Source organism: Aethina tumida, chromosome 4, assembly GCF_024364675.1.
Source record: "Aethina tumida isolate Nest 87 chromosome 4, icAetTumi1.1, whole genome shotgun sequence".
Classification (NCBI taxonomy): domain Eukaryota; kingdom Metazoa; phylum Arthropoda; class Insecta; order Coleoptera; family Nitidulidae; genus Aethina; species Aethina tumida.
In genome coordinates, this window is record NC_065438.1 from 23,591,175 (window position 1) to 23,604,322 (window position 13,148).

Consider the following 13,148-nt stretch of genomic DNA (forward strand, 5'->3'; position numbering starts at 1 on the left):
TTAATTGGCTGAGCCTAATGGTACAATACATCAAAGAAGATCGGTTTCGATTTTATTACCTGTCGATATATTCAATCATTCATGAAGGTGTTGACAGACTAATTTGCACATTCTGCATATTATTGTTCGATTCGTATAAAATATGCATTTTTATCCATTAATTAAGAGTATTTTACGATTAAATTTGTTTTGCTATAATTGAGTGGCAGTTTATTTTAGAGAGAATCGATAAAAATGTTGATGAAAGACTCAGAAATAATAAAAATTGATGTGAAATATGTAATAAAACAATTTTCAATTAAACCGGAGCCGTACAATGGAAACCGAAGCAAAAATAATCGCGAAAACTAATTAATCAAATCGATGTGAGGAGGAAATTGAACGGATAAACAAGTAAAATTCAATCGAGCAATGTATATTTTCAAGATTAATCTTTCCGGCGCAAAATCTCATTTCCATTAGTGTTTTTCTGGAAACAATCGTCCAACGAAATTTTAAACTACTGTTTTGAAATAATATTTATTTGCAATCCAATTGAAATAAAGGCATAGTTTTAATTTTGGAAACAAAAGTCAAACTTTTTTACCATTTCACGATCAGTTTTGATTGAGCGATACGTTCACATGCAAATTTCAAACAAACGCTGTAAATTTAAACTGCCCTGGCGTATTTTTTTTGTGCACCGATTCGCACCATGATTTATTTTTTTAAGTTTTTAGAACAAAACACAAACAAAGCGCAAGTCAGGATAACAATAATGTTAAAGTTAAATGGAGCAGATGATATGCCGAGATAGCCAGTGAGTTTGAAACACATTTAGATTATAAAGCAGATGTGTTATTTACAGAAAAAAACAAACAGGCATAAAAACATTGGATCTCGCGGCCTCTTTGTATCGTATTACGGTTTTAATTAAAATGCGTTAGAGTTTCTTGGGATGCGTCAACTAATTAACCTCCCCGCTAATTAAATTTCCAGTTAATAATCGCAGTTGTAGTCTTATGGGGCCTTTTTTCTTGCAGGATTCCTGAACGCCAACACAGATCCGTACTCGAGGAGTCCGGCCAACTACGGGCTCATGGACCAGATCGCCGCGCTGCACTGGATACAGGAGAACATCGCCGTTTTCGGCGGTGATCCGACGAATGTCACTGTCGTCGGCCACGGCACCGGGGCGGCCTGCGTTAATTTTCTTCTCACTTCGAGTGCCGTTCCAGAAGGTGAGATTCTCTTTCGGTAATTGTATGGATTCTCGGTTCCACCTATTTTCAGCCATAAAAAATCGAAAAATTGAGCTATCGACATTTTTTTTTTCATCAAAATATTCTACTCTTCGGCACATTAAAGTGTATGTTTTCGTGTAATAAAAAAGTTAATATTTCATAGAGAAAATTTTGTTTGTACTATATGCCCATATTTTTCAAAAATTCGCCAAAAATAACATATTTTCGAAAAAAAAATTTCAATATTTTATAAATATTTGAATTTTTATCAATTAGAATTAAAATGAAAAAAAAAAATAATATTTTTTCACATTTTATTAAATGTTCTATTTTTAAGCCTGATTAAGAGCTTGTTTTGGTCAATTGAAGAAAGTCAAAATTTCTTAAAAAAAATAATTTTAAATTTAAATATACTGATTTTTAAGATTTTGTATACTTCATGTCTATTTTTTATATTTTCAATAAAAAAAAAGAAATGAAAACTTAACCTAACCTAAACTAACTTTTTTCAGAAACTTCATTAAAAATAGAATATTTTCAAAAAAAAAATCAATAACATGAATTTTAAATTTTTTATGAATTTTTGAATATTCTATTTAATAAAAGATATTTATAATTTTTTTCATGACTTCTTTTTTTCTTTTTTTAATACTCTAGTTTAATTTTCAAAAAATTTTGATTGAAAAAAAAAATCAAATTTTTAATATTCCGTTTTAAATAATTTCTATTTTACCATCAACAGATAAAGTTATATTTATTATCGACTGAATTTATTTTACATATTTTTGGAATTTTGTAATATTGTTTATTTTAAAAAATTCTTAAGATTTTGTTATTATATACATATTTGAGAATCTTATTGTTGTTAAAATATTTACAAATTTGGAAAAAAACAAGTTTGAGTAAAAAATTAAGTTACTGACATTTTTTTTTTTTTTTTTGAAAATACCTTATTTTTGTGTTTTTTTTGGAAACTTTTTGAAATCAAATAAGCATACAATATAAAAAAAACCTCAAAATATATTTAAAATTAATTTTTCTCTTTTATGATATAAAAACTATAAAATTTTGAATATGAAAAATCATATTATGGACAATTTTCTTTTTTGAAAATATGCTATTTTAATGAAGTTTTAGAAAATATAGGCATATAACAATATTGATTTTTGAGGTATTTTCCTGAGATGCTTATGAAAAATTTTTTTATGCTTCATGTCTATTTTTTTGTTTCCAAAAAACTTCTCTAAAATAGAATATTTTCAAAAAAAAAAAAGAAATAGAAACTTATCCTAACCCAAACTATAGTTTTTTTAAGAAAATTCATCGAAAAGAGAATATTTTCAAAATAATGTGAATAAAGTGAATTTTTGAAAATTCTATAATTTTTATTAAATTTAATAAAAAAATGTGTTTTTTTTTCATAGTATTTTTTAATACTCTATTTTTAATTTTCAATAATTTACAAAAAATCAGTATTTTTTAAATTGCAAATTATATTTCGTCTAAGATTTCATTTCATAAAAAAATAAAAAATTAAAATATTTTTTTTTTTTTTTTTGAAAATATTTTATTTTTTATGAATTTTCTAAAACAAGTAATAGAAACCTAGGTTAGATAATGATGAAAATGTTTGTGATATAAAAATTATAAAATTTTCAATAATTAATACAAAATTGAAAAATCACATTTCTTACAATTTTTTTTTTACTTAATCAAATAAGTTCCTTAATGCCAAAAAGTAGAATATTTGAAAAAGAATATATTAAAATTGTTGTTTTTTATAGCCAAAAATAGATGAAAACAATTAGCTCTTTCAAAATGTTCATTATTGTGATTCCAACAAATAAACAAGTTTCTAGTTTCAAAAAATTTTCTTTACATTCTTTATATTGGTGGTCAAAATTTGGAAGCAAACAATATAATCTAAAGTTTGTCTTAAAAAAATACAGACTGTCTAATTTATATTTCAAAAATAAGATATTACCTTTGTATAGATGAATGCCTCTAATAAAAAATATATATAATTTCCAGGTTTAACTCACTAAAATTCCTCTAAAAGTTTCCTTATTTGTTCTGTAAACAAGAGATATAATCTGCGCATCCACCAAAGTAGAGAATCTAAGAAGGTGGTGCGCATCCACCAATATTTCAAAAAAGTTAATTCAGCTCGACAAACACAAATAAGCGATCATGCGGAAGATACGCTAACAAACATTTAACCTCCACGTTAATATTGTAGTAGCAAACATGCCACGATCATTAGGAAACACTTAAAAATATACATATGAATAAACACACATACGGTGTATCATCTTTCTTTTATCCTCTCTTCCTCCCGTTCTGCTTTTTGTCGAGTTAAATGATCCGTAGTGCATTTGTTCAAGTGTTTGCATGAGTGGCCGCCATCATGATGCTGATTTTGGGTTGTTGAAGGGATCCTTTTATTTCTGTACCGAAAGGGGGAAAACGCAAAACGTTGTGTTTAAAAGATAAAACTCAGCAGCAGGTATTATTGTCTAATTCTCGTTTTGCACTTTACGAAAATATTTTATTGTCTGAAAACATTATTTTTATGGGCTGTAATTTGTACTGGACGCTTAAAAAACAACATAAAAATACTCCAGACAACGTCCCCTTTTTGCCCGAGAATAAATTTGCCGCAAACCGATAAAAAAATATATTATTTTCTATCACTCGGCCAATTTGACCCTCCACACGAGTAAATTGAACAGTAAAAATTACAAAGGTGGCGGAATTCGGCGGCGTTTTTATACCGCAATAAAAGTGTCGGTAATCTTCGTTGTCCTTAACCATAACCTAATGTCCAAACTTTGACCACACACACATACACACAAACACCGGCCTTCGCAACGTATATTGGCACTTTCCGTCCGAAATAACTTTTTATCGCCGCCCCCCCTTTATATAAGACGGACTTCATTACGTCGACGAGTTTCTCATGGCCCCGTAGACACGAACGTGTTTCTCTCGTTGTTTCGGCGCTTTGAAAATTTAAATTTCACCGCAGAGACGTGCATAAACATGTCACACGACCGGTGTGTGTTTGTGTATGCCGTTTGTGTGGAGCGTTGTGTCTTAGGGCGTCGATACGTCCGAGGCTTTGTGCTACGATCGTTTAAAACTAAAACGACCGTTTGTTTGTTGTGTCTCAAGTTTGAATTAATTAAACTGTACATACAAATGAAATAAAAAATCCCGTCGAAGTAATCAACAAACTGTTCCTATTCGTGTTGAAACACCTTCGAATATGCTAATTCTGGTATATTAGTAAAAAAGATTAAACTATCATCGTTTTGTTGGAATCAAATCACACTGGTCTGGTATAAACTGAGAAAAAATATCTACTTTTTATGCCCCATTATTATTTTCTTATGGGCGATCCATTACTTTTTGACGAAAGTATGTGGGGGTGGGTGACCGATTTGGACGTCGATTTTTTCCTTGAAAGTACATCAAGAATAAAGATGATCTTGAAAATTTGAACCCGAGTCGATCAGATCCGGTCACTGGAGAATTTTTTGAAATTTGAAAAAAGTCAATTATTATTTATTTTCGAAAGTTTGTATCTTTGTTTCTGTGTAACTTAGAAACTCGATACAAACGGTATTTCTCTGTAAACCCTCTACTTTCAAGACAAAATTAGATATTAGCGTTAAACTCATTTCCGGCTTAGCTGGAAGCTTCAAACTAAACCACTATATTAGCAAAATTTACCTGTTTTCAAAATGCTCTCAAATCTACAGCTTCCAAGGGTGTATTCTATCGATAATTGCCCACTTTTTCTCGGTTTCGTTATTTTACAGCCATCCAAAGCCGATAGATTTTACAAACTTCGTTTTTTTTAAATGGCTGTAACATTTTTCTCGGAACTTCGATTTGCTTCAAATTTTCAGGGAAGTTAGTCTATTATTTCAACTATGAATACGAGTTTGAATCGTGAATGAACAAGCAATTTATTAACGTTTATAATTTCAACTTATATTATTATAATTATACACTTAAGTGATAATAATTATCAGACTTTAAACTTAAATTTATCATATTTTATATGTTAGCATCACAATGAAATATACAAAAATTCATTATCGAATAATTTTTTCAATTTATTTTTATGTTTTCGTCGTATAATATTCATATATTTTACTAATGTTAAGTAGGATTTTATTGAAAATTTAAATCATGTTATCTACCTTATACTTTTTACTTCTCTTGAATCATATTCGTACATATCGAATGGAGTTGTTACTTGATTAAAATAATGTAAAAACAATTAAAAACACTAGAATTAATCGTTTTTCTTTCTGTTAATGACAATACCTTAGAAATGAAAGTGAAAAAGACTATAAAGTAGTTCAACTAAATTTATAAAACAAAATTTTCCCGTATACTTCACTAACAGTATTTTTGTATATTAAATTGTGATTCTGAAATACAAAATACAATAAATTGGTAAGTTGCCACAATCATTATTACTGTGTAATTACTGTAATATACGTTGAAATGATAAATGTTAATAAATTGTTTGTTGATTTTAACGCAATTTTTGAGACGTTTGAAAATTTATAACTCGAATCCAAGCTCCAGTTTCAGAGCTTGAACATATTAGATTAACTTCTCTGAAAATTTGAAGCAAATCGAAGTATCGAGAAAAAAGTTACAGATTTTTGAAAAATCGATCAGCTTTGAATGGCCTTATAATAACGAAATTGAGACAGTTAAGGGCAGTTATCAATAGAATATATCCCTACAAAAATATCAGTAGTTATTTAATCCTATTCTTTGAAAGCTGTAGATTTGAGAGCATTTTGAAAACAGGTAAACTTTTGAGAAGAATACCGTTTTAACAGAAAGTTATATATAAGCTGAGATACAATTGACTAAAAAATTGACTTCTTTCAAATTTCAAAAAATTCTCCACTGGCCGGATTTGATTGAATCAGGCTCAAATTTTCAGGATCATCTTTATTTCTGATGTACTTTGTAATGGTAATGTAGTAACCTGAAACTAAATTTTTTATGGATTTTTTTTTTTAATGTTGGTGCAACTCTGAGAATTTAAAAAAAAAATATATTAAAATTTCTTTTTTCGAAAAGTAAAAAAATTATGATCAATTATTGTTGTAGTGGTGCTCCCATTACTTAGACCGGTGCATTTATCCACATTGCATTTTCATTCGTATCGAATTTGAACGTATGTAGACGTGTATAAGTCTTGATGGAAATGCGAAAAACGGCTCGAAAAAGCACAATGGCATTAGAGTCACGCTAATCGCATTATGCTTGTTACTGTCGATATTGCGAAGTAGTTTCGACGTGAGAAGGGTGGCAAAAAAAGGGGCCGCCAGTGGATTAAGGGTCGCACAATCCGTACGAAAAATAATAAACGACGGTCGCTTTTAAAATTCGCACCGGGTCTCCGTTAATTAATGTGTATTATTTGTCGGAGAACCGGTCCGGAAAACTGATATTGCAAAGTCCTGCGTCTGATTACATGAATATTAATATGAAAACTAGTTCCGCGTAATTTTTGTGAGTGTTCATTAGCGAAATATCGCCCTGTCTTGGAGCCGGAGGAGTGAAAATTCGCACGTTTCCCCAAATTAAAAACGATACCGTCCTGAATTATAATTAGAAACGTACAAGTTAGGTTAAAATTGCGCTCGGCTCCCAGGAGGAACGGTTTTCATTCTTATTTGCACTTCTAGGACTGCTAATACTAAAGATAAATGTAAATGTCCTCATTACCGTTGCTTATTAATTGTTTTCCTTATTCAACACTCAGTATCTTTTCGCCGTTTCGGGAATCTGGAAAATAATGGCCTTATTTAAACACTCGCGAGCCGGAATTTATGTCTTTATTTCGAGTTTTCGCAAAATTAGACGTTACTGCCAACGAAATAAAACAAACCGAAGAGTTTCATTAGCCTGATTCACGCCATCGAGAGTTACTGTTCCGCTTTTTGGTCGTGCTGATTTATCTACGGCCGCATCATCAAACACGATTTAGTGTTGGTAAGAAGCAAGTAATCGACACACGAATAATTATAGTGGAAAAAAAAACGCAAACCTTGTTTTTTCCCCGCTGTGCAAAAGCAATTATTAACAGCTAGTCACACAAAGCAACATCTGACACCGTATACATTTTTAAAAGGAACACAAGTCGCGTCTAAACTTTCCCCACAACGACTAACTTCTCCGGTCGTAAAAATATTATTGTATCACTGGAAGTTCGCGCAGAAATATTATCTGCATGCTTATAATTTCGTTTCGCCTACCCCAGGTGTATTTAATGAATTTTAAAGCAAACTTAATTAGTGGAAGCCACTATAATTGCAAATAAATATTAAAGCGCAGGCGGGGCCATGTTTAATCTCGCCCAATCTCTATGTTTATGTTGGGGGTAATTGTTTTTAGAATCACACACACACACACACACGAGTTTGCAGTGCGAATTTATTGTTTTTATCAACTTGAGGAATCTTGTCTATTTGAAAACGAATAGGGAAACACTTTCGTAATTAAACTAAACAGCTTGAACTTTAACTTTGGAACTGTTGTTGGTCGTGGAATAGATTTTAAAGTTTAATGCAGTTGCCAAACAGATATGTTGATTTAAATTTGGCTAGTGCCGTTTTGGTTGGAAAAAAAAGAAAATGTTGACCGGCAATAAATGTGAAATACAGTTGTTCCGCGAAGCTGGGAGACCCATAAATACGCGACTGCAAAAACGGCCGACAACAGTTTTCAATAAAAGGGAAATAAATAAAAGGGAAGGTATAAATATAGTGGGTAAATTTCTATTTTTCAACGGCGAAATATTAAACGCGGGCCATTCGAGACCTGGCATAAATCAGCGATAATATTCCGGCCTACATTCAAGTCGATACCTCTAAATACATATCTATATTCAAACCAAATTGCGGAGCGCTATCTACCCGCCGTAAATCATGAATGTTCGCCGTCTTGAAACTTTGCCAACTTCCATTGTCCGTAACGTACCCTGTAATTGACTTATTGGCCGGAAGTTAACTGACAACGATCGATACCGGGGACATTTGCCATCTTCAACCCTCTTTACCGATCTCCAACGTCTTGCAAATCTAACCCGTCTCAAAATTATATTATAACGACTCCAATTTGCGTCAGTCCACTGCAAAAAAAAACTCCGTCCGACAAAAATACTCTATTTAACACCCACCAAAGCGACATTCGGAAGCCAGTCATGACACGTCCCCCGTCACGGTCAATCAACACCACCTAAGTGTGCGGTGCTGACTCAAACGTTGAAACATTTGCAGGTGTCCTGTTTCATCGTGCGATCTTGATGTCGGGCTCGGCCCTGTCGCCTTGGGCCCTGGTCCAGGAGCCGTCCCGTTACGCCGCCCAGGTGGCGGTGCACGCCAACTGCTCGCCCGAGCTGCCCCATCCCCATCTGCTCAAGTGCCTGCGGGACCGGCCCCTCGAAACCCTCATGTCCACGCCGCTGATCGCGCCCGACTTCGCCTTCGCCTTCGGGCCCAGCGTCGACGGCGTCGTCATCGACACGGGCGAACCACCGGGTAAGTCTTCAGACCACTCCATGCTTTTTCTATGTCCTTTCAGGGTCGTACAGAATTAGGATAGCTTTGAAATATCCTCACAGCTTAGGAAGTTTCTCAAGTATTAGTGGTGTACAGAATTGTTTAGATAGTTTCACGACTGTCTTAATTATATACAAAACTGCTTAGAATATTTGGAAACAGTCTTAATTATATACAAGGTTGTTTAGGTAGTGTCATGAATATATTAATTGTATATGTGATTGGTTAGAAAGTTAATTATAAATATTCAAAAAGTTAACAATTGTGTACAAAATTATTTAGAAATGCCTTAATTAAATGTCTATGGATGTGTAAATAATTCTGTATATAATTTGGACAACCCGTCTATCAATAATTATCCATTTTTTCAATTGTCTCGATTTCATTATTATACAGCCATCTAAAGCCGATAGATTTTACAAAATTCTTTTTTTTAGATGGATGTAAGTTTCTTCTCGGAACTTCGATTTGCTTCAAATTTGTGTAAATAATTTTGAGCATAATTTGAACAACCTCATAATATAAAGTAACAATAACTTTCCAACTTTTTGTATAGAATTAAGATAGTTGTAAAACTTCCAAAACAATATGGCATACGATTAAGAGAACCGTGAAACTACTTAAACAATTCTGTATAAAATTCCGTGACAATTTAAATGTTCTAAGCAAATCAGCAAACAATTAAGACCGTTTTAAAACTTTTCAAGGAATGTGCGACAGTTGTGAGCACGAATATGGCAATCCTGTACGTTTACTTTAATATTTTAGTTGCTCCACGAAACATTTAAAAATCGAAACATATATGATTAAAAATCGCTCAAGTCGATAAATCCGCTTTTGAACACCGCATTTAATTAGATTAGCATCGGTGAATACACCCAATATATGCATATTGGATTAATTTTCAGTTCAATGGTTCATCAGGAGAATGGGCCAATTTCGGCTCTGTCTAATATCGTTTAATTGAATACACAAATCTTGAAAGTTGCGTCTCATGAATTACGCATGTGGAATATTGAACACTCCATACATCATAGATCGTGTACATAATATACATGTACAAAACGTTGATGTAACAAACAGACACCGAGACATCGATCAATTCGAGGAGGTTTGTTTGTGAAAGTCGATAAGAATCCGCGGTGAATAATACAAGACGGTTTTCTGTGACAATACGGATGGCGGTTTCGATGGGATAAAAGTTAGATGGGAAAGACGAAATGAAAAATTGGTTTGTTGTCCCGCCAATGGTTGTTTTATCTGGAAGACTTTGGGGGATTGCGTCCTAAACAATGACTCATTCCACGGTGCATCTGCCACAATTTCAAATGCATCTCGATTCTTTTCCGGTTTTATTTACGTATAAAACAGATTGCACACAAATATGAATTTTTGTATTAAAACATAAATGAACGCCGCAACTTTAAGTACACTATGTGTTTTTTGAAGTGGATGATTTGAATTACACTTAGTTTCAAAGGTCTTGCATCTCATTATAATTTATAATATATAATTACAAAAATTGTTTGTTATTATTATTAGACTATTTTCACATCTATAAAGAATTGTGATAATGCTCAATGTAACTTAGTAAATACCATCTTATTTGGTTAGGGCTCAATTATGGTGTGGGGAGACATTTCTTTAACAGCACGTACCGTCTTGGTGGTGATAAGTAATGGGAACTTTAATGCTGAGCATTGCAGTTTGGACATTCTAGAAGAACACCCCCTTTATAGCTCAAAATTGTTTACTAATATAGGATAATGCACGACCACATACAGCCCATGTTGTCCGAAATTATCTTGCTGACGTTGGAATTAATGCTATGGTCTGGCCAGCTTGCAGTCCAGACCTTCACCCAATACGTATGGGACATTCTGGGGAGACGTTTAAGGGACCATCCTAGCCGTCCGAATAACTTAGAGCCTGTGGAGCGTGTTCTATTCGTAATTTGGGATAATTTGGACCAAAATGAAATTTAAACCCAGATTTTGAGTATGAACAGAAGATGTGAGGCTGTCATTCGTAGTAGAGGTGAAAATATCCCATATTGAGTTCAAATTTTTATATTTTATAAACATCAAATTTTGTTAACTATTATTTTTTAGGAAAAACAATATTTTTTAAGAATTTTTGAAACATTAATAAATAAAAACCTATTTCTAAATAAATTTACAAAAACTGCATATGTTTATTTTTCCCGTTCTCAGAAAACATTAAGTAAGTAAGTAAGTAATTTATTGATGTTATATACAAATAGTTTACACACGTCAGATAGAGAAATTAGGTTATAATCCCATCATTAAAATTATTACAAAAATATCCCTCTTCTGAGTAATAACACTTACTCAACAAATAATCCTTAACAACACTAGCAAATTTCTCGACAGGCAGACACTTAATAACCGATATTAATTCAATTAAATAAATGTTAAATCGGTTAAAGGGAGCGATTTATTATACCCAAGATATCGATGATGTTTGACTATATAATCTTCATTCATTAATTAATTTCAATACCACTAACCTTTGTTTTCGTTGAATGTTGATGTATCACACACAATACTCACGTCTTGTACCAAATGTTAGTTTTTTACTCACTGTTTTACTGTTCTTAAATTTATAATACGGGACTAAAACACAGGTTAAAACAAATTAACTATATTAACTATTAAACAAATGATTTTATAATAAACAAATAGATGGAAGAACTTCTATCTTGACTCTAGAAAAATTCTGGTAAAACCTAGCAAAATAAATGAATCCCAAACTTTTTTTAAACTCGGATTCTAGAAAGGGAGTGAAGTAGGTAGTGACTTAAGTCCCTTAAGAAACAGAATGTCTCCAACAACGATCCTACCAATCAGATGAACTAAACAAATGTTCCTTTTCTGAACATTATTGCCAAACTAATTTATGAGTTTCTCTATAAGAACCCCTAATCTAAATAAGAATGTACTTTTGGTCTAAGAAACCTTAATGCAATTCAAAGTAAAATACAATAACCAAAAACTAAAATCAATTCATTAACTAAATTTATTAATAGAAAAAACATAAATACAAAGAAGAGGCTTACAATTCTCTAAGATTTCAAGTAGGGGTAATTTATTAAGTCTTTATATCAAGGAAATTTATCCCAACAAAAGTTTTTCGAAGATCTATGAAAAAATGGGTAAAACAGAAATATTATTAAAATCAACTAATTATCTTGAAAACTAGGTTATAATCCAATCATTAAAATTATTATAAAAATATTCCTCTAATGAGTAAAAATACTTATTCAACAAATAATGGGTAAAATAGAAATGGATCTGTAATTATTAATATCATGGTGGTCATCTTTTTTGTGCATTGGAATTACCAGAAACTGTTACCAGTCTCTAATGTTATGGTTAATTAACTTTGTAAGAGGAGGAACTATCAGATTTTTAATAGATTTAATGACTTTAATATTTAGTCCATAAATATCCTGAGCATTGCTATTTTTTAAGGTGCCTATTATGCCTCGTACCTCAGTAAATGTAAATCTGTTAACCTGAAAACTTCCATGATATTTTTGGTACTCTCTACATATATGGGATCTGCTTCATCAGCAGGGATATTGTCATATATGATAGAAGCCACATTTACAAAGAAATTGTTGAAAACATCCGGCATAAATCATCCGGTATCAGACTCGTCCCAACCAACCTATCCATTTATAAGCTGCCACATTGCTCGAGGAGAATTAACAAAATGTTTTAAAAAATTAACATTAGCCTGAGCAATAAAAAAATTAATAATAATCAGTTATTATTGGTGTGGTGCGTTAATTTCTTGGAGCAGAGAATTCAAATCGAAAATATTTTATCAAATCAATTGAATCTGGCAAATTCAAATGGTCCTCTACAAAAAAGTGTGCAGAAGGAAAGTTTACAAATGCAAATCAGTCCCAATAAATAATTAATTAAATCAATAACGGGATATGTGTGCGTATATATGCAACGTTGCTGAATAAAAGAAATCACAATCGGCGGATTAAAGCGCGTGCCATTTTAAATAAATAAATAAATAAATGTTTATGTGTGTGTGTGTGCCCGCTAATATAATTCGCGTCAGAATAATGCATCGAACGTATAATTTATAATTCAAAATCGTACTAAAATCCCCCGCAACGCATCCATCCTCATAGGAATTGCGTCCGTAATTATGCCGATAAACATGAACGTTTAAAACAATTTGATCGTGTCGCCGAATTAAAATCGCGCCGATTTTATTGAACCACTTGACGAAGAATGATCATATGTTAATAAGGTAATTACTTTATTGGCCGTTGTAATTG

The 13,148-nt window shown here is 32.1% G+C and overlaps 1 protein-coding gene across 1 annotated transcript in view; it reads left to right on the forward strand.

The window, feature by feature from the left end:
* Window positions 1-13,148, forward strand: part of LOC109598638 (neuroligin-4, Y-linked) — a 248,654-nt gene that overhangs the window by 203,858 nt on the left and 31,648 nt on the right. The window contains exons 3-4 of the mRNA XM_049966621.1: window positions 1,023-1,220; window positions 8,543-8,803. Coding sequence (XP_049822578.1) covers window positions 1,023-1,220; window positions 8,543-8,803 — 459 coding nt within the window. The remainder of the gene's footprint in view (window positions 1-1,022; window positions 1,221-8,542; window positions 8,804-13,148) is intronic.